The sequence below is a fragment of the Asterias amurensis genome, chromosome 11 (assembly GCF_032118995.1).
Source record: "Asterias amurensis chromosome 11, ASM3211899v1".
NCBI lineage: Eukaryota > Metazoa > Echinodermata > Asteroidea > Forcipulatida > Asteriidae > Asterias > Asterias amurensis.
This window is the reverse complement of record NC_092658.1, coordinates 1,376,045-1,397,582: the sequence shown is the minus strand read 5'-3', so window position 1 is coordinate 1,397,582 and position 21,538 is coordinate 1,376,045. Positions and strand designations below refer to the sequence as shown.

At 39.5% G+C, this 21,538-nt stretch overlaps 1 protein-coding gene across 5 annotated transcripts in view; it reads right to left on the bottom strand.

Annotated features, from left to right (window-relative positions):
• Positions 1 to 2,132: 2,132 nt before the first annotated feature.
• Positions 2,133 to 21,538, bottom strand: part of LOC139943776 (uncharacterized) — an 89,915-nt gene continuing 70,509 nt past the window's right edge. For 4 of the 5 annotated variants that reach the window (XM_071940567.1, XM_071940570.1, XM_071940571.1 and 1 more), the window contains 8 exons: positions 17,319 to 17,453; positions 15,719 to 16,000; positions 14,834 to 15,100; positions 12,239 to 14,178; positions 11,300 to 11,402; positions 9,721 to 9,842; positions 8,232 to 8,396; positions 2,133 to 6,804 (listed from right to left, as the gene is read on the bottom strand). In XM_071940567.1, coding sequence (XP_071796668.1) covers positions 6,604 to 6,804; positions 8,232 to 8,396; positions 9,721 to 9,842; positions 11,300 to 11,402; positions 12,239 to 14,178; positions 14,834 to 15,100; positions 15,719 to 16,000; positions 17,319 to 17,453 — 3,215 coding nt within the window. In that variant the 3' untranslated portion in view covers positions 2,133 to 6,603. The remainder of the gene's footprint in view (positions 6,805 to 8,231; positions 8,397 to 9,720; positions 9,843 to 11,299; positions 11,403 to 12,238; positions 14,179 to 14,833; positions 15,101 to 15,718; positions 16,001 to 17,318; positions 17,454 to 21,538) is intronic. The other variant, XM_071940569.1, reaches the window with a different exon arrangement.

Genomic DNA, 21,538 nt, shown 5'->3' with positions numbered 1-21,538 from the left:
CAGGAAACCACCTCGAAAATCTCACAGAAGCGCAAATTGATGGCAGAGTTTGATTCTTCGAGACTGGAGGGAGTCCAATTGAAGAATAGACAAAGCATCGTGGTATGTTGTGTAGTCATTAGAGAGGATGTAGTGACATACACGCTTCTGGATCTTCTCGAGGTGGTTCACCTGCTTCTGGGTAAGGCCAGCATTCCAAACAGGGGCTGCATATTCGAGGACTGGGCGAATATGCCTTTGTATACTGTGAGGAGCTCTTCAGCGTCTAGTCCAGCATCCTTCAACTTACGGTAAACCATGAAGGAATGGTAACTGTATGAAGTTATGCGGCTGGTCATTTGAGCCTTAAAGAAATAACTATCTTTGTTTGAAAAAGGCAACATTCTATTACTGACAAACCTTACTTAAAAAGAAATCTGCAATTATTTGCGAAAGCCCAATTAGTGTTAAAGCCAGTGGACACTTTCGGTAAACAGTATTGTCCAAAGGTCCACACTTCGTGTATCACAACTTATATATAAAATAACAAACCTGTGGAAATTTAGGCTCAATCGGTCATCGGAGTCGGGAGAAAATAACGGTAAAACCCACCCTTGTTTCCGCACGTTTTGCCGTGTCATGACATGTGTTTAAAATAAAACCGTAATTCTCGATATCGAGAATTGATAATTGTTTGAATGTTTTCTCAAAAAGTAAAGCATTTCATGGAATAATACTTCAAAAGATGTCTCTCACCATTACCTTTTGTAAACCCTGTAAGTTATTTTTAAATCTGTGTTACGGTTGATTTGTCCCGACCTATACCAATACAGAGCAACAGGTATGAATTTTAAATGATGTTGACGGTAACTGATGTATTTCAGTCAATGTGTTTATTCTGTGAAAAACAAAATATAGGAGCAGTTGTGCAAATATTAAAGCTATTTGTTGCCAGTCGAAGCGTAGCGTTTAATGGTAGCCATACAGTAAATAGGGGAACCTTTCTCCAAATGTTGACGGAGGGATCACGACGGATAAACCGAGAACCTTGAAACCAGAATAGCAAAACGATTGTTTATTTTGTTTTCATTCTTTTTGACAACTGAGGAACCCGTTCTTCAAATGCAAACACCATTTTCAAGCCATTGTTATGCAAAATATAAATTGGCCAAATGGCTTCCGGCGTCGCACGAACGCGGTTTCCAGAAAAGGACAATCGTTTTCTCTATGTCTAAATAATATAAGAATAAGTTGAGTCATAGTGGGAAAAATTTGAAAACAATATCAACATTTTAGGTATAAAGCTGAAAGCAATGTCGGATAAAAGTCACTAATTTTTTTATTTTTTTTTTTTTATTTTCTTTTCCAAATCGGAATCTATCCCTGTGGGTTCGAATCCCATCGCATCAGACTTACAGCCTTCCCGTGTGCACTGGATTGTTTTTTCCCCAGTATCTACGGGAGTTTTTTAAGTTTAAAGTTTCCCTTCCCGCCAGAATCAATTTCATTCCTACGGGTTGCACAATGCGCGGCTTTTGAGACTCCCGAAGCTTTATTTTCAAAAGCAATTCACAAGTTGCAAATGAGTATTCGTTTTCCGGTGGCGTAACTATGGGAGGGGGCACACACGGTAGCCCCTCCCCCAATCTGAAATCTTGACTCCTGATATTAAAATCGACGGTTACCGTATAAAAATACTTACATTTTGTTAACTTTTAAATAGTATTTTCAGTGTTTGAAAACTATATATTATTTTTGTGTTGTTTTTATTAAACGCAAAGAGAGAATTGTTTCTAATTCTAGCTCCCGGGTTATCTAGAAAGAGAAAAAAACACATTGTAAATGTCAAATGACATATCGAGAGTGCTGAAAGTGTAATGGAAAAGCACACCAAAGCTGCAGTTTTTTATTGGGCAATTGTGCACCCCCTCTTGGCCCCAACGTTTTACACTAGTTTCGGCGCTGTCCATTTCTTTCACAATTAGATATAGGCCATATGCATCTTTGGAGGTTTTGGCATTTATAGGGCCTATAGCTCTATGGATTGGGCAAACAAAATCAACTCATGGACGCGAATAAGAATATAAAAATGATTAAAATATCAATATTTGCAACTCCACTAGAAAAACACACAATGAAAACAACATTTTGGTTTCATGTACTTTATTCAAAATAAAAACAACTCTGTTTAATTCCCTTAAGATCTCCGATAAACGGATAAACTAAGGACCATTTTGGCCCCCGTACTGTCTACATTTTATCTCCAAAGAAACACCGATAGGGCCACTCAAGAGCACAAATATTTATTCCAAAATCAGCTGCCTACACCAAGATAACGGTATTAATACAACGACCAGAAACCAGGTCTGGAATTATGTTTTATATAAAAAAGAAATCTTCGTGAATTTCTATATATCATTTTTTGTGACTGCTCTGATATAAAATCTCCGCCTCATTGGGGAACAAAGGAAAGAAAATGTAAGAAAATTTCAGACTTTTCAGACTGTCCAAAGGGTAGACAATAACAATTAAAAAAAAAACTAAAATAGCTTTGTAAGTCTGATAGTTTAAAAACAAGGAAGGAAGTGGTAACTAATTTCATAAAAACTGTATCTGGGCCCAATTCATAAATCCTGTAAGCACAGAAATGTGCTAAAGCTTGTAAGCACAAAGCACAGCTCAAGAAAAATCTTGCTTGCAAATACTGGTTACCACAGCCAAAACTACATCACAATTACATTGTTACAACTGGTGCCCCACTCATTTTTGGCTTAGCAAAAAAACTTGCTAAGCAGTATTTAGTTTGCTTAAAAGTTTTATGAAATTGGGCCTTGATGATAAAGTAGTTGTTGCTTCAAAAGGTTATGCATTTTTTTTTAATGCAATTAGTTATGTAATTGTTATGTCCAAAAGGTGAAGTCAACAAGTTTTGAAATTTGCCTAAAATTTAGAACAATTCTATTCAGGTTAATATATTGAAATATAAACACTACAGAAAAAATAAGACTACCGTAGAATTCAATTGGTGTTTTGGTTTAAAAGTTGTTTTCTTTTTATTTGTTTATTTCTGTTGTGACAAAATACATGATATTTTGGTTTACAATTTGTCTTCTTTGATTTAGTTCTGCGGTATACCACGAGACAGGTTCGTTAATTTCCGGCATAAGTTTATTTATGTAAAACAAGAATGTGGCCGAGCGGGTGAAAACTTAGAGCAAAAAATAGTCAGAAGTTCACTTCATGATTTTCAAAAATAAAGGTTAGGCATATGCTTAATTGTGAAAACTCTTTCATTTGGCTTTTCATTTTGTGTATTTTCTGAATTGGCTTCAACTTTTGTTTTGCACCTGAATAGAAAACCCAATTTGATATAAATTTTGCTAGACATTGCGAATTGGTTTCAAACTGTGCAACGAATTTGCAAAAAAAAAAAAGACCGCCCCAAAAAGGACCGACGTTTCGACCCAAGCAGAATCCAGTCGTCAGATCAGTACGTGTTTTTATTAAGGTTGAAATTTAACTCTTTTTTTTTTTACGTAGACTGAATTAAAAGTATAACCACCCTCTTCAGATCGGGTTCGATCATTCAAACAGCCAGTGGATAATGATAGTTCAGACAAAACCACACAACATAACGGACATATTATTATCTTTTCAAACTATTCAGTTATCTGCACACACAAAAAATGTTTAAACTCTATCGAAAAACCAAACGTAAATAAAAAACATTTCGATGTGTTTTCTTCTTCATTTTACACAGAATGGTTCGCCACCAATGATTTCGCAGATATATGACAGGTGATATAATTTATATTTATACATCTGTGAACCCAATAAAACTTTTAAAAATTTTAAATTTCAAGTGTCCCAAAACGTAAAAACGGCTTTAAAAACTGGTAACATTGGCAACAAAATAATAACACAAACAAACTTGCAACTGTTTAAACTTCACTTATAAGTAATAATAAAAATAAAAAAATATTTAAAAAAAATTAAAAACATGAATTCACACTTAGTTGAATACTTGTCTTGTTCCTATCACAAAGAAACATTGTTTTCCTAGTTTCACCTTAATTCTTACTTTGAATACAAAATATGCGTGTCTTTGACTTTAACTCTTCAATTAACATTAGTAATGACAAATTACAGGGAAATGTAATTAATATCTTTCTTTTTTTAAACAAACACAAGATGGTGGGTTATCATCAACAATGTACCGAAGAAAGTAGAATTTTCCTTTTCTTTTTTTTAAACACATACATTATGTACATCACTTCGTATATGTAATCTGAAACACAAACATACAGTATTTACAAATAAATATACAATATAGATCGGCAATGTTTTGTTTTCACCATTTACATAGAAAATATTCATCTATTTGTACAGTTGAATTACTTACAAACCTTTCCACTCACCAGTAAACTCATGATTTCCTTCTATATCTATATATTTCTTGTTTAACACACAGAAAGACTTTCTGAAAATCGTTCAGACCATTTAGGAATCTGAACATAAAAATGTTCCTTTCTTTATTAAGACAATCACAGTTGCAAACTTAAAAGTAAAGCTTCTTTTTCAATTTTTGTAAAATCTTATTTAAAAAATGTGAACCTATGGTACAGATTTGTAGAACTATATTGAGATAAGTCTCAAAAAACAAAGACTATTAAAGTTACTGAGAGAGGATGGATGTGAGAGGTCATGACCTCTAGCCATAGCCAAAGACTATTAAATTATACATGATCTGAAGCTGTGGTCGTATTTGCATCGGCTATGGCTACGCTGTTGCTAAGGGTGTTGTTAAGGACATGTTATACTTCAATGCATAATGAAATGGTGATCCAGCTGTAGTCTTAGCCATAACTGCCAATTTCAATACAGCCTGTGCATTTCGGCTATGGCTTCAGTGATCTAGCCACGACCAAAGCCGTATAAAAAGCAGTCAACTTTGATTGCAGTATTTGGACATGAATTTACCGAACAAAAAAAAAAACAAAGATTCTTAAAAACTTATCTCTAATAAAATCAATTTACCTTTTTGATAAATTACGCTTTGTTTAAAACACATTGATACATCATGAACCTCAGGCATAAAATATATAAAAATATCTACATTTGTTTTTATAAGTGATGTTGTTTTTATTATACAGAAGTCAGTGTCAAATAATTAAAGAATGTCCAGATCAAATAAATCTATATATAACCACAAACCAAACCATAAAATCACACTTTGTGATCAAAATCCAATAAACTACTTCCCAATCCAAAATTAGCTTGTTTATCTAATAATTCATGAATTATTTACTCGGAGGGGGGGGGGAGTTGACAAAAAAAAAAGTCTGATTTAAACCTCTATTCTAATAGTTTAAGAACAGAGTCTTAAATAAGCACACACATGCATCCGATGCAGCCATCAGTACGGCAGACTGCGTTGCCTGGGCTAGGTGCGCATGTTGATGTTCTGCAAACTTGATGCGTAGACTACTGAGCAACACTAAGACAGTGTTTTATACAGACCCAGTGTGCTGACGAACGAAAGTAGTGCAAGAGAGCCGTCTCAAGGCAACATTTTTCATCAAGAGTTATTCCTGTCAATTTTGTATACAACCCAATGTGATCATTCGAACTGAGCTACGAGATAACACAAAATGCCTTCATGTCAATTCTCCGTAGTTCAGTGTTTATTTGGAGGGAAACTTGAATGAAAAATAAACCCCATAAATGTTTTCCAATTTGAACAGCAGGATTCTATTCTCTGTAATTGTTAATAATAAATAATAATTCAGACAGTATTTTAGACCACTGTTTACGTTATTGTTAAAGTAGACCAATGTGGGCAGAGGGCGATTGCGCATATTTGACATCTACCTTCAATAAACTACTTCTATATAAGTGTAGTAACTATAAACCCTTTTCACACTGTATCTCTTATCCCTGGGGAATACAGCCCTGGGGAGACGCTAGACCATTATCCCTGGAGGTTTTTTTATTTCATGGTTACCCATGTATCTGTATATCTCTTATCCCGGTGGATACAGATCTCGGGAGGCCCTAGGAGTTTTTTAAACCCTTACGTTACTCCCTACACTTCCAGACAGTCTCCGCCTAGGTCCCTATTCCAACGGGTTCTGGTTCCACTTTTCAAGAATACCCCAGGGTTTCACCGCTTACCCCTACTCCAGAGTAGGGGTGGCTATTCCTCGGGGTATGCCCATTTGACAGGGTAGAACAGCGGTAAAGTGTGAAAAGGGCCAGCCTTTATTCCCCAGGGTAGAGCGGTGTCAGAAGGGTTTGTAGATGTCTTACACCCAGACTAGGGCGCGAACGTGAGCGATGTGATGAATTGCGGTTAACGGGAGGTTGAGGCGAGTTGTCATACTGGAAATCTGCCTTCATTAAGCCCGGTTCATACTTCCTGCGAATGCGAAGCAAATTTTTACGTCACAGTGCTGCTTTCGCAGTTGCGCAGGAATTGAACTCAGTTCAAATGTTGAGAATTAATCATTGCGAATTTGTGACGTCAAAATTGCGATTGCATTCGCAGGAAATATGAACTGGGACTTAACACTGTTCAAGTACATGTATAGCAAAGATGGATGTCAAAATTAGGCTGGGGGGTGCCTACGTAACTGATGTGATGTGTCCGCTAGTGGGATCATACGTTCCTGCAAGATAGTAAACGTCTTCGTTATCGACGGCAAACTTGTTGTGTTTCTTGCCGGTCATGAAACGTTTGTACTCGTCCACAGACAGCACCTCACACTTGTGGGAGATTGTCTGGACGTCATTCTCGTCAACGTGGAGGGACTGATAGAGCGCCATCTGTTGGTGAAGATTGTAAAGTAATAAAGATTAATCGTGAACAACTTAAAAAAAAAGTTAGTTTCAACTAGCGAAATCTACACCATAGATAACACAAAAGGTCAAAGGAAAATCTAGAAGGAAGTTAGTTTATTTGACCATTATGCTATAGCATTCAGTAAACATCGGATGCTTAATGTATTTGGTAAAGTTCCCCTGTTACGCAACACACTGGTAGACTATAAGACTCTTTAGCACTTAACGAAATGTAGATAAAGTAACAGATTCCCTAATGACAGTAGGGAGATTGTTCAAAATCACTGGCCTAGCTACACTGAAAGCTTTTTGACAAACAACTGTTGATCACTGCTACCCTTTTTTTTAAGGGGGGGGGCAGGTAAAGGAGCACTCTTTGTACGACCAGACATATGTTGAACTAGACATAAGATTTTTGTTAATTACAAAAATACGGTGTTCGGTTGGGCGTTACGTGATGACGTAGTTCAAAAACATTGAACCATAAAGATGAATTTTTCTATAACGTGTCGTTAATTTTTTTTGCCAGACTTGTATGCTGTGATGGTAAAGCATCAAAGGATGTATATTTCAACCTAAAAGGCAATAAACAACGCCCTTTCAAATCATTTCACAGTCACATCCGGTTTAAACAGGTCAAAAGGTCAACGAAAGTTCACCAACATATCCATTTCTGTAAAGTATGTAACGCCCTTTCATATGATGTATAGATTGTCAAAATAGCTTATGTAGTTTAGGTTATATGAACTTAGGAAATATTGACTACTGTAGAAAAGACTGTAAGGGGCATGTATGTTTTAACCGCCGTGAACGAAGACTACTCTTCATGAAGCTTTTTTGCGCTCTATGGATGATCACTGGAGCGTGACTCTGCTGCACCGCTAATACACTACACGTTGTGTGTATGCCTACGTGCAATGTTTATGTACATACCAATGGGGATTTACGTTGTTCTTTAGACGTGAATTTTGAAATTTTCAACCTCTCTTTTGAGCCGGAAGACAACATCAAAATGGGGTCATGTCTGTGGGGCGTTTACGGAGTTTTCAATGACGATTCCGATGATGTTTCGATTGTAAGAATCCCTCATGTAGATCAAAAGTTATGATTTTTTGAATTAATAAACTTTGAATATTCATAACTCAAGAATTGATGACGTCATCATGACGTAACTCACACGGTTTCTTCTCCTAATAAATCGCTAACTATGTGTGAAGTTTCAAGTTCATACTTTTGGGAAAGGCGCTTTTGTTAGCGGACAAGGGACGGTCAGAAGAAGAAGAAGAAGAAGTATGAAGAAAAAGAAAAAAAAAACGAACAAAAATAAGAGGTGTTCCGGGCTGTTGGCCCGAACACCTAATTAATTTGATTCCTGAACCTAACTGCGAGAGCGTAATAAACAATTCCCTGACCTTTCCGTCATGTGACTTGCGACCTCCTTTCGTCTCCTCCGGATGATAGAACCACGTGACACGTACGACCATGTTACCGCCCCAAGACTCCCACATGCTTTCAATGCGTCCGATGTACGGTAGATGAGGGCGCCCCGTAGATAAGAAAACGGCTGCATCCCCTTGCTGTGGATCAGTTGAGAAAATCAAAATTGTTAAGAAACGGTTTCAGACATTTTGGGGCGATGATTAAACTTTAGTTCCCTTGGGTGTTTTACTAGGATCTTTCCTCACTCTTACAAAACCCAACACCATATTATGGTAACTCAACACCCAAACTGTTTGACTCTGATTATGGTGGTATGCCTGATATAAAGCATTGATTCAGTTTGCTTTTGCAGTCCTCAATCCAACACATTCTGTACGATAACTCATCACCAGACTCTGATTATGTTGGTATGGCTGATCTAAATTATTATTAATGGTTTATTTTAATCTGAATAAAAAACAACCAAAAGGTTGACAACATTCAAATTTACAAAGTTTTTACAGAATTAAGAATCTGCCAGTCCAACAGAACCAAACCAAACATGCTGTTTGATTGTTATGGGTTAAGAGCAGGTTATGATTAACCATATTAATGCATTGAGTGTAATAAATAAGGATCGTTATTCTTATGGAATAATTTTCTATGCAAATGATCCTACATAATCAAAGCACAAGTAAACACTAGGCCTAACTTGAAATAACTACCTAACTGTTCTTGTTTTGTAAACGAAAACAAAACAAACATAAAACTACAAATGAAAGATAAACTTCTCAAAAATGTATGCAGCAATTTGCAGTATTTTTGACCGGGTTGGGGGGGGGGGGGGTGAACATCAAATGTACGTGGTGCAAAGCAAGTCAAACGAAATGGTTTTTCCCATTGCTGTCATTACTATTACTTATTTGGCCATTGATACAAACATAATACATACAGGCAACCTTTTAAGAAAAAAGTGTAAATATCACGCAAGGAAATCAGCCCTTGAAAGTGCCCCCATGTGGTAAATAATACAGTCAAATAAGAGGAAAGTTTTATTACACTAAAAACAATGATATGTTTGTGTAAAATTATATTGTTGATATCGTTCACTTTCTTTAAATAACATTTTAAAAGCAATTAGATAAATAATATAAAAGCAATAAGGAATAAAATACCACACACACAAACACAGATCCCAGTCATTTGATTGGCGGAATATACATCATGTGTCGTTCTTTATTTTGCAATGTATAACTGAAGAGATACTCCAAAATATAGGAGTTCTTTATGGATAAATATAGGACGCTTGGTTTTAGATGCTTTGCAGCGCCATTTCCAAGCTAATCCTTTCCACCCGTTCGACTCAACAAGGCAAGGTGATTTCACGGGGGACAAAGTTGGAGTGCACATGTTGTTTAGAAGGTTTTAAAAGAAATTTTCAGAGTGTAAATTTTGCGTTAATTGTGGCAAAGTTAAACTCACCCTAATGATCTCGTTCTCCCTCATTATTGATCTGTAGAAGACTTTCCTGGCCTTGCCCTTCGCCCCACGACGCTGAGTTGCTTTACCGAACCAATTCCAGAGCTGTCTCGCGGGAAGAAATGCTGTGAAAACAGGAAAGAAAAAAAATTAAGTATGGATGGGGAAGATGATTGTTGGTGGTTTTGCTTCTAAGAAGCTTCATACCAAAAGTGTAACTTTTATAAATAACTAAAATAGTTTCAGGGTTGAACAAAGACAATTTGAATAGAGCAGGATGTGGTTTGGTTTCTGCGCTCTACCAACTGAGCTATCTCCAGTCAGAAGCTATTCAACCTGTAACTGCTATGCAGCCAGCCATCGATTTCACAAAACTCTTCCCAACTTAAGATTAATCTTAGGACTTAGGACGAGTCCCAACCCTGCACTGTAGCATGCAGACTTAAAGATTAATCCTAAGTTAGGACGAGTGAGTTACTCGTCCTCCAGATAAGACGAGCCCTAACTCTTTGTGAAATCAACGGCTGGTATCACACCCAAGTTTACATTACAACCTGGGAAGCGACACCCAGAGGATCAACTGAAGGAGATGCTACTTTTTATTTCTAATACAAAGTAATAAACCACAAGGGTGGTTTCTTATTTAATATTTCATAATAACCGGTAGAGCCTTATCCAGTATCAAAACAGTGTTTTCAAAAAGTACAAGAAGGCCATGAATAATGAAACAGGCTGACCCATAGCCCCGCCCCCACATTATCAACAGTGATCTTGTGAGTAACATGAATTGCTTCATGAATTGTAACCATGAATTGCTTCTCTTTACCCAGGTGTACAAATAGGAACCTGTGAGGGCTGAGCAAGTTGCATGCTCACCACGGAGCTAATGAAGTTTCGCCGCTGGTTAAATTAGCCAGATTAACAGGGATAATAATGTTGTGTTTAGGATCTTTGTGATATATTGGGAGCAAATATTCAAACTAACCAATACCATATCGACGCTATATTACGATTCATTTAATTTAACTTAATTTCATTTATTCTGGTTGTGAAGCCAAGGACTCTCAGAAAAAAAGCAAACTAAATCACTGCACTACCCAATAACCCAATTGAGAGAAAACAAGAAGGAAGTTTCAGCTTTAAATGTGATAGGAAAACCCTAAAAAATTATTCCAGGGGAAAACCCACGCAGTCAGATAGGAACTGAAAACCCAATCCACATAGTGCCCCAAACATAGTTCAAAACCGGGGTTTCAGAGGTTGAAGGCGAGGAGAAGATACCATTACACCAGCCCAACCACCTCAACCATTCTCACTGAGCTGTAATGACTATAAGAGGTTTGCCGTAATACCATGTGAACATGTCTTTTTGAGTAGTGTTGGGTTCTGGAACATTTTGTCTTGTTTTCTTGGAGCATGTTTTATGTTGTAAAGCGCACCGCGGTTGGTTTAGCGCTTAAAATACCTAGTGATTATTATTATTATTATTCTAAAAAGAACCGATGCGGTGAGCTATGAGTGACTGTCTAACCACTTGATGGATGGAGACGGGATTTGATGCTGACTTTAAGAACATGCATACCTACTGCATTACAGGGATTAGGGCTAAGGGCCCTACCTGTCATCTTGCTGGTGGACGTCAGGCAGGACCGGCTCTTCTGCCTCGGCGTGAGGGCGTTGTTGTCCTGTTTAGCGAACAAAGGATGTTAAGCATCAGCTTAATCCTAAATAATTTGAACTGCAACTTTGTAACCCTCCTACTTATTGACCCTTCAATATCACCCACTGCGGGTTTGGAATAATTTATGATAGATATATACTAAGCTTGCCTGAAATATGATAGACATTTTCCATGTTGGATTTTCACAAGCCTTGTTTTTGTCTAAATACCCACTGCATGCACTCCGCATAAACATCGAGAATTGATTTCAGCATTTTCAAAGTGCGCCCTCACCCACCAGGAATGTGCCAATCAACTGTCAAGAGTCACTGGATTGGCAATTAATAAAAACTAGAGGGTGTGCGTTACAAAAATTTGTAGTACATTACTTACGGAGTCGGTCAGCATGAGACCCGACTTGAAACAAGTCTAGCAATATGAGTTCATGTGGCGAAAGCATTCTACACGGTACAAAGTCAACCCTCTTACTGTCTGACCATTCATTATCATCAAATGTGGTTTTGGATTCTAGATAATTTATGCCAGCCTGTAGTATGATATCATGTAGTAAATGAACCTACATGTACACGGCACACACACATCACATAACAGTTTAGTTCTGTGCACAGTTGCTTGACCTTACACAACCCAAAAGAAGTTGAATGGTTACAAAATGGTCGGTCAACTCACTCGAAAATGTTACCAAGAGTAGAAGGGTTAATGCAGGTTTCAATAAAGTTTTCTTAAAAAGAAATTTTTAAAATAAAAATTCACCAACATTTTTATAAGGATAAAAAAAATGAGAAGAAGAAACAAATTAAAGAAATTATAAATAAAAAAAATGAAGAATAGTAAAGTTACCGTGCTGGCCAAGCTGTCGGAGCTAGTTTCATCACTGTCACTGCTGGAATCCTTGTCGCTATCTGAGGAGCTCCAGTCATCCAAGCTGTGGTCTCTTGTACCCCTGTGCTTGTTCCAGACGCCCTTCCCATCAAAACTAGACTTCTCCGAAGCTAGTTCCTCCTCAGTGAGGGCTTGAGAGCCGGTGATGGGATGGGTGGAGTAAACCGTCTCCGTCTCCACGGTACAGAAGCTGCTATGTCTTTCGTCATGATGGGACTTCTTCTTTCTGCATGACGACGACTTCTTCTTCTTGGACTTGGACAGCGGAGATGAATCACCGTTGGACGACTTGGAGGAACTCTTCTTCTTCCGCTCCTCCTTTCGTTTCTTCTTTTTCGATTTGGCTGGACTTCTCGATGGGCTTCTCGCAGGGCTCCCTCTCGGGCTTTTACTGGAGGATCGTTTAGATCTCTTCCTCTCCAACGATTCCTGTCTCCTCTCATCTCGCTTCCTCTTCTTCTTTTTCTTCTTTTCCTTGGATTTTGAGTCGAGTTTACTTGACGATCGTTTTGATTTGTCGTGGCTTTTGGACTTTTTCATCTTACTCAGCATCTTTTGGGAGGGCGGCAGAAACACGTCGTCCTCTCCGGATTCAGAGATCCTGTCCATCTCGTTTTGATTGACAGCGGACTTGCCGGACTCGGTCAACTTCGGCTTCTTCTTTGGGGAGGTTGTCTTGATTTTATTGTTGACATCTTCGTTGGTGTCGATGGTTTCAGGTTTACAGTTCGCGTTAGAGCTTGTGTCCGATGTGCGCCGCCGTCTCTTTCTCTGCAGCTCATTTGGAATGGGTTCGAATTCAACGATAGGGAAGTCATGAGGAAGCATGCGAATGTGATCCACAGGGATTCGACCAGAGTCCCCGTCGTCAAACTCCACACAAATAAAGTTTGGATCCTCATTTGGGTTTGGGGTGCCCCTCACAACAGTACCAGGGTACAGGCATCGAAACTGCTGGCTCCAGTAAGCGCAGACTCGAGTACCTTCAGGGACGTAGCGTGTTGCGAGGGGTTTAACGTCGACGAAAGTCTCCTGCAACATTTGCTCCTGGGAGAATACATGTGGCCTGTTGCCGCGCTCGCCGTCCAAGATAACGCCGTAGACATCTGGGGGTTGAATTGCGTTGACGTAACCGGCGTAAAACAACCCATCGATCGGTATCAAGACCCTCAAACCATTCTCAAGCTCATCTTTGTTGATGATACAGGATCTCGGCGCCGATGCTGTCTGCCGATCCACCAGGTTGCTGAGAGGCACATTCTCAGCATCACTGCAGCTGCTATCCATAAAGTCATTCTCTGCTTTGGGCTTCTTGACGTCGCCTGTTGGGTCTTGTCGACTACTGCCGGACTTCTCCCTCCTCTTTGATAACTTCTTCTTGGTTTTCCTCGGCGTGTCGTCCGCCTCGTCTTCCTGAGCAGACATACTCGCGAGTTTCTTCCTGATCTGTAGAGTATCTGTCTTTAAGGCGTCCAGAACACTCCCGATGTTTGCGACCCCGTTGTGGTCGGTGTTAGTCACTGCTCCCTGCTCAGTACTGATGCCCTCCGCCGGCGCTTTAGCCTTGTAGTTCGGTGACTGGAGGATTTTCTTAGCAACCTTCATTGGCTCGTGTGTCTTGGCCAGAGGACTCGCATCCCGAGATGGAGCGGGACTGATATCGCTCAGGAAAATCCTCTCGCTGCGCCGTCTCGTCCAGATTTCCGCGTTGAAGACTGGTTTCTCCTCTGCCATCTTCCTATCTTGGCTAGAGGAGAATGAAACAAGCATCGGTTCACTCGGAGTCTTCTCTCGCTTCTTGTCTGACTTGGAAACTTTGAGTGTCTTGATCGGGAAATCGTTGTCTTTCTCTTTCTTCACCGTCAATGGTGACGTCTTCCGAGATTTCTTTGGAGTTTCTAAAAGAGGATAGAATCACAAAGAAAAAACAATATAAACATTTTCATTGATGTATTGCATCCATGCAAAGAGCGATAGTAGGCCGAGTTAGTTGGATTGGCGACTGTGGCTAAGGGTAGCTTTGCTTTAATACATGGTGATGCATCATGTATGTATGTCAAGCCACAACAGGTAGAGTAATAACAATTTGGGTTCAGGAATAGTGGTTAGGGTTTAGGATTAGGGTTTGGGGTTAACAGTTAGGGTTTAGGGTTTAGGGTAGGGTTTAGGGTTTAGGGTTAAATTTGGGTTTAGGGTTAGGCTTTAAGGTTTAGATTTTAGGGCTAATAATACAATAATAAATAATTATTTCCACAGGCGTTTCAAAGCGCTTTAGCATTGTCTGAAAAGATGTGTTTTTAACTGAGACTTGAATGAGCTGATTGAGGATGAGTCACGGATGAGAAGAGGGAGCTTGTTCCAGCAAGTTAGTGCAGCTACTGAAAATGTTCTATCACCATAGCGGGTATTCGTGCATGGGCCATTATATTGAAACTTGACTATCATTCACCAAAGTGTTTGACAACAAGGTGTTATCAGATTGTGGGAAAAAATTAAAAATAAATATTCATAATTACCATAATTCATGATGTATTTATATATATTTTGATTTACCTTGTTCAGATGAAGCCGGAGAGGCGCTTCTCTTCTTAGCTTTCCCAGATTTCTTCTTGAGTGGCTCACCATCATTCATCTTTCCGTCGTTCCCGTCCTTGCTGATGGTAATCTTGACGTCTTTCATCACCACATTGCTCTTCATGAGTTCCTGGGATGAGATACCAGCAAGGAGGGCGAGGCCCTTCTGCTGGGTCTGGCCGGCTGAGTTGCGCTTCTGCTTAGCGTCGATCATCGCAGTTTCCCATGGGGAGTCACTGTCATCTTCTACTTGAATGGATAAAACAAAAATTGTATATAAGAACACTGGGTGGATGAGGACAGAAGGTAACTTGGTAACACTTAAACTTTGTGGAATCACGACTTATACTCTGTCGTTCACATATAAAGGTGTTCTAAAGTTCTAAACAAGAACCCGGATGAAATATTTTACAATTTATAACACACTTATTTCCAAATTCTGACGTTTTTTCTTCTCATTTTTTCTTGTCTTTAATGTGGGGAGGTGGGTAAAAAATTAATATGGAATGCTAATTATTCTCACTTGCAGCTGAGAAGCTGAATGGCAAAAGGCGTGGCTGGAATGTGATCTAGCTGCATAGGCGCATTCGGCAGCCAGCCACAACATATTATGACCACCAAGCACAGCCACAGATCGCAAGTGTTTAATTTGTTGTTGTTAAGGAAAACCAGGAAAAACCCTCATGGCACAGGAGAGCACACACAAATCTACTCATATATGCCTACTTTCAATTGTAGTTTTTTTGGGGGAGAAGGGAGAGAGTTGTAGTGCGGAAGGGGGAAGGTAGAAGAGCGAAAGAGGGGGAAAGTAGGAGTGCAGACCAGAGGGGGGTTGGTAGAAGTGGGTCTACTTCAAGCACTCACCGTAGACTGGCACAGCACGCTTCAACAATACAGACCCTCCACTTTCCTTCTCACCATTCCCTGGACCAATGTAGCTTTTGCGGATGACATTTTCAATGGCCTCCATGGTGGTGTCGGTCGACGAGTCATTTGAACCCTGACCTTTGACACTGTCTTTCCTGCCATCTTTGACCTTTGACTCCTTGATCTTCTTTTTAGAGTTCTTGGATTTGATTTTGACTGAGGGGATCTTTGTGGAGGAGTTGCTGCTGCTAGGCCAGATGATGCTACTGCTGTCCGTATCTTCAGGTTGGAACAAATATTAAACAATAAGAATAATAATAGAAACACTCTCGACGAGTAGAGAACAGAGAACTCTGCATGACGTTACTTTGGGCTAAGACTGAACAAGTGAGGTCTTGAAGTTGGAGAGAGTGTCTACTTGTCTGAGGTTCAGTGGAAGGGCATTCCAACAGTCTAAAGATACGGTCCTGCATGTGAAACTAAATGGTCTCCCCAAGCAGGGTTAGTAGGATTTGGAACTTTGCATGCTGGAAGTATAATTAGGTGACCGGGTTTGCAGTAGCACAATGTGAAAATCTCTCTTGAATAGTGTTAAGTTCTTGGGATACCACTAGTTAGGAAACATCCACAGAAAAACACACTAAATTCACACCTGGCATAACTGGGCTAATTTTAATCCAAACATGTTTTTGAGGTATACAGCATATAAAATCACAAAGTATGCACAAATATTTGTGTGAAAAAATTACTCAATTATAGAATTGTTATTAAACTGAACAGTGTATAAAATAAAATTGACTCATGATGTATTGACAGCCATTCGAACTCTGTCATCATAGCTAGGGTCAATGCCTTCCGTCCCTTGTGTGCATGTTTCTCTTAAAGGCATAGATACTATCAGTAATTACTCAAAATTATTGTTAGCATAAAATGAGCAATGGAGAGCTGTTAATATAACATTGTGAGAAACAGCTTCCTTTGAAGTATTGTAGTTTTTAAAAAAGAGATAATTTCTCATTCAAATATTAAGGCCAGGGGTCAATATCACAAAGAGTTAGGACTAGTAACTCCTCCTAACTCGAGATAAGACTAGTCTTTTGTTAAACCCACCCTGGAGCCTTTTACTATGCATCTGAAAACACACAAGTTTGTCCAACAAGGGTGTTTTTTCTCTTATTATTTTCCAGCAACTTTGATGACCAATTGAGTCCAATTTGTCACAAATTTGTTATTTTATGCATATGTCGAGTTACACCTAGTGAGAATACTAGTCTTCGACAATTACCAAATGTGTCCAGCCGTCGATTTCACCAAACTCTTCCTAACTTAAGATTAATCTTAGGACTTAACCCTGCACTGTAGCATGCAAACCTTAAGATTAATCCTAAGTTAGGACGAACGAGTAACTCGTCCTAACTCGAGACAGGATTAATCCTAGCGTTTTGTGAAATCGGCTGCAATGCCTTTAACAACCCCAACGACAGCCGCGGCGATAATCAAATCAAACATAGCTATAAGCACCAAGCACATACTTCCTGTTTTCCCCACCAACTGTGCAAAAAGGGGGAGGGAGAGGGGATTTATACAACTGTCTCACCAATTTCTGTTGAGCTGTTCTGGGTACGAAGGCTCTTTGGTGCCCCACCTGTCTTAGATGATTTCAGAGATTTACTCGGAGTCTCAAGGCTTGAAGAGTCAACGGGGGTAGATGGCTTTCTCGGTTTCCCTGAACCTGGAGGATGAAAGTAGAGATTGATTGATAAGTATTAATTCATGGATTATTGGGGTTTTTAAAAACTTGTTTTGAAGCTCCTTTAGCGATGGCCAAAAGACTCATACACTGAAGAATAAAGTCATCCATCAAGTGAATCAGATAGTTTAGACCAACTGTCTCCAACATTAGGGCCCAATTTCGTAGAGCTGCTAAGCACAAACATTTGCTTAGCATGAAATTTCTTCCTTGATAAAAACAGGATTACCAGCCAAATTTCAATTTGTTGCATATAAAAGCTTGTTACTGGTATTCAGCTCTTGTTTGCTTATCCTGAAAATCACATAAAAATTTGGTTGGTGACACTGTTTTTATCAAGGAAGAAATTTCATGCTAAGTACATTTTTGTGGTTAGCAGCTCTATAAAATTGGGCCCAGTTGTTTTCAATGGCTTTTCCTGGCTTAAACTAATGGCTTTGTAGTTTAATCAGGAATGATGATGATCTTGACCAACTGGGTATTTTTTGCTTCTTCTTTATGTTTGATAAATATATTTTTCTAAATAAATTTTTGTTCAACATCTGAATAGCCCTTTTAACCTTCAAACATGATGTTTAGGCTGGTAACCAGTTTGTGCAAAGGAGTTTTTAAAAACTTTTCTAGCAACAGAGGCAAATTGACCTGAAACACAGAGGGCAATGACCTCTGACAAGCTATAATTCATAACCAGTTCACGGATACATCAGAGAGGTCGTTCACCTATGATAATCCGATTGATAGAGCGACTCTCAAAGGAAATCATAAATACAAAAATCAGCACCGTGACTTCACTGGAAAACCAAAAACAGCACAAATCTGCAGGGTTTTTAGAAAACTCTTTCCAGAAGTCATTCACCTTTGTTTCTGTCATCAGGCAGATCAAAAAAATCACTTGAATCATTATATGCAAGAGATTGTTCTCCTTTAACAATATTCCGCTGGCCCAAATGCCAGTTATAACTTCTGACCCATTCAATATTCTCTCCAAGTGGTCCTGCTTGCTAGTTCTTTGCTTCCAACTGCTACCTTGTAAATCCCCGACTGCATGCACTGACTGTTTTGTATGACTTCAAACTCAAGTGCCATAAAAATGACAGTAGAAAGAAAACCTTATATCTATAAGGACCAGTAAAAAAGCTTGGTGACCTGTAAGTTAGGGCTTACAAGTTGCCGCTGGCTGGTCAATAGCTCAGGGCAAACCCTGCAAGAAATGTCCCGGTCCCGGAATTTCAACTTTGAAAGGACAAGGCCATTTTCATTTAGCAAAGGGCACTTCCGTTTAAAAAAATCTAAGAGTCTATGAGAAACTTTTGACAGGGCATGAAGGCAATGGCCAGCGTGTTATTCCAGACTTGATGTGCCAAGGTTTAAGAGATGCAGTCATGCTGGCCATAGATAGAGGAGAAGGGTGCAACATCATCTCACAGAAGCCCATCATGAGGTGCCCTACCTACATGAACGCCAAAGTCAAGTCAATCAAGTCAACACGCAATAAAAGTCTCGCTTCAAACCACCGATCTTTTCTTCCCCATCAAACCCCGGCATTCACACAACCGACTCACAAATCATAATAAAAATGTCATGAAAATAAAGGAACGAGGACAAAATCAATAGTAAATTAACAAGAAAAACACTGCAAATGTGGCTCTACTTAGGCTGAGCATCCTGGTTTCCTCCTTGCTCCCATCGGTATTTGTTCTTTCCACGTTTTCCCCCCGACCGTCCGTGGCCGAGCACTGCAGCTCTCTGTAACCACACAAAATCCTCAATATCCGTTGCTTGATTGCCCATGGGGGCCCCCCTTCGTCTGATGACACACGCGCACTGAAATTTGTTGGACTGCCATCAACGACCATGAGAGATTTCTTTTCTTTCTTCCCCTTCTTCTTTGTACCCGAGTTGATCAAGTACTATGAAGGAGCTTGCGAGGTGAAAGGGGGGGGGGAAGGTGGGCTAGAATCCCTAGAGGGGAACCAGGATGGCCAGTTGCTGATTGAGGAAACTGCATCTTGGGGATTGGAGCAACGCTTTCCTGTTCTAATTACCTCCTACATTGACTACATACCCCTTCAAGACTTTCTTCAAGAAATGCTGACTGCAGTAGATGCAAATATTGAGTCTTGTGTGGAGTCATTTTAATACCTTCTATGCATAAAAAAATCACTAGTAATGGTGGACATTTGCTAAGGAATACAACCTACAAGCAGTTTCTTTCACTTCAAGAAATGTTACAGAATTGGTAAGAAACAAAAATCGTGAAGTTCACAGATTTACATAAACCTTACACGGTCTTGTGATGATGATATTTGAAAACATCCCTTAAATTATTTCTGTCTGAAATTTCATATTTGATGAGAAATAAATAATCTAATTTTGCGTTTGGAGTGTATCGCTCAGCAGTGAGCGTTTTATTCATTTATGTTTTGGCATTGGTGCAAAGAAAAATTTGTAATCGGTTTTTCACTATTTTCTTGTGACCCAGATGGCCGATTGATCTTAAACTTCAACAGGTTTGTCTGTTTATGTACATGTATATGGTGGATTACATAAAGTGCTTAAACTGCCAGCAATATTTTTGCTAACAAAATAAATTCTGTATTATGTTCCTTTAAGCCCTTTTCAAGAAAGACTCTGCTCGAAACATTAGGCTACTGACTTGATGTTTTGCATTTATATCATAGGTAATCGTTTTTTTTTATCAAGGAAGAAGTTTCATGCTAAACCAATTTTTGTGCTTAGCAGCTCTATGAAATTGGGCCCAGATGGTTTGAACGCTATGGTTTGACCACGAACCCGCAAGTTTCTTAAAGATGACAAGGGCCAAACTTGGGCATTGACAATTGGCATTATACTTGGTGCTTTATTTGATTTAGCTTTTAGGCATTATGGTTTCTAACACCAGGCAAGACTTGTGAGAGCAATGCACTGCGTGGTAGCGACCAGGGACAGAACTCTCAATGTGATGCATTTCTCAACAGACTCAAAGAACAGGTGTTATGTGACTGTTTCTTTGGGGAGGGGGTGAGAGTTACAAGTCTGGCAGCATGATTCTATGGATGACTTCTTTGCAGTGAATAGACTCGCTGAAATGTACGGTTCAATACACGCGACAACTAGTGGGGATTACATGTTGCCAACATGACTGTACAGTCAATAACTTCATGAGGGTGCAATGACCACTTTATCTTTCAGCCGGCTCCTGGCTGGTACCTAAAACACCTAGGGTGCTGGCTCCAGCAGTGTCTGAGTGTCCCTTAGTTTTCCCTGGAGTACCAAACTACAGATTTCTAATATCAGTCTCGCCAAACACAAAACTTCTTGAGGTGCAATGGCCACTGTACTTCTGTCAGATGGTGCCTGAAACTGCTAGGGTGCTAGCAGAGTCCAAATTTAACCAAATTTTCCCTGGAGTTCCACACTACAGATTTCTAAGATCAGTCTCGCTAAAAACATAACTATAATCAACTCAGATGTTGTAATGAACTTGATTGTGCAACAATCGTCATGGTACCATGGTACTTGAAACAGCTAGGGTACTGGCAGAGTCCGAATTTAACCAAATTTTCTCTAAAGTTCTGAGCTACAGATTTCTAAAATGAGTCTCCCCAAACACTACACTATAATCAACTCAGATGTCTTACTGAAATTGCAGTCAACAACTTCATGGGGTGCAATGACCATCGTACTTCTGTCAGATGATACCAGAGACAGCTAGGGTGCTAACTCTTGCAGAGTCCGAGTTTCTCCCCTTTTCCCTTGAGTTCAAACTACAGAGTTCTCAGATCAAGCTCGCCAAACACTACCTACACTAATTCAGATGCAGTATTAAAATTAAGTGTGCAGTCAACTACTTCATGAGGTGCAATGACCATCGTAGTTCTCTCAGATGATACCAGAGATAGCTAGGGAGCTGTGTCCAAGAAAGCCCCCTATTTCCCTTCCCACCCTGGTGTTGCTGACTACAGAATTCTCAGTCTGGACCAAGACCATTCTACAAACCCCTCACAGATGTCATCTTGAACTCCGAGGGACACGGACGAGGTTCGACCCATCTTCACCTTAAGGTT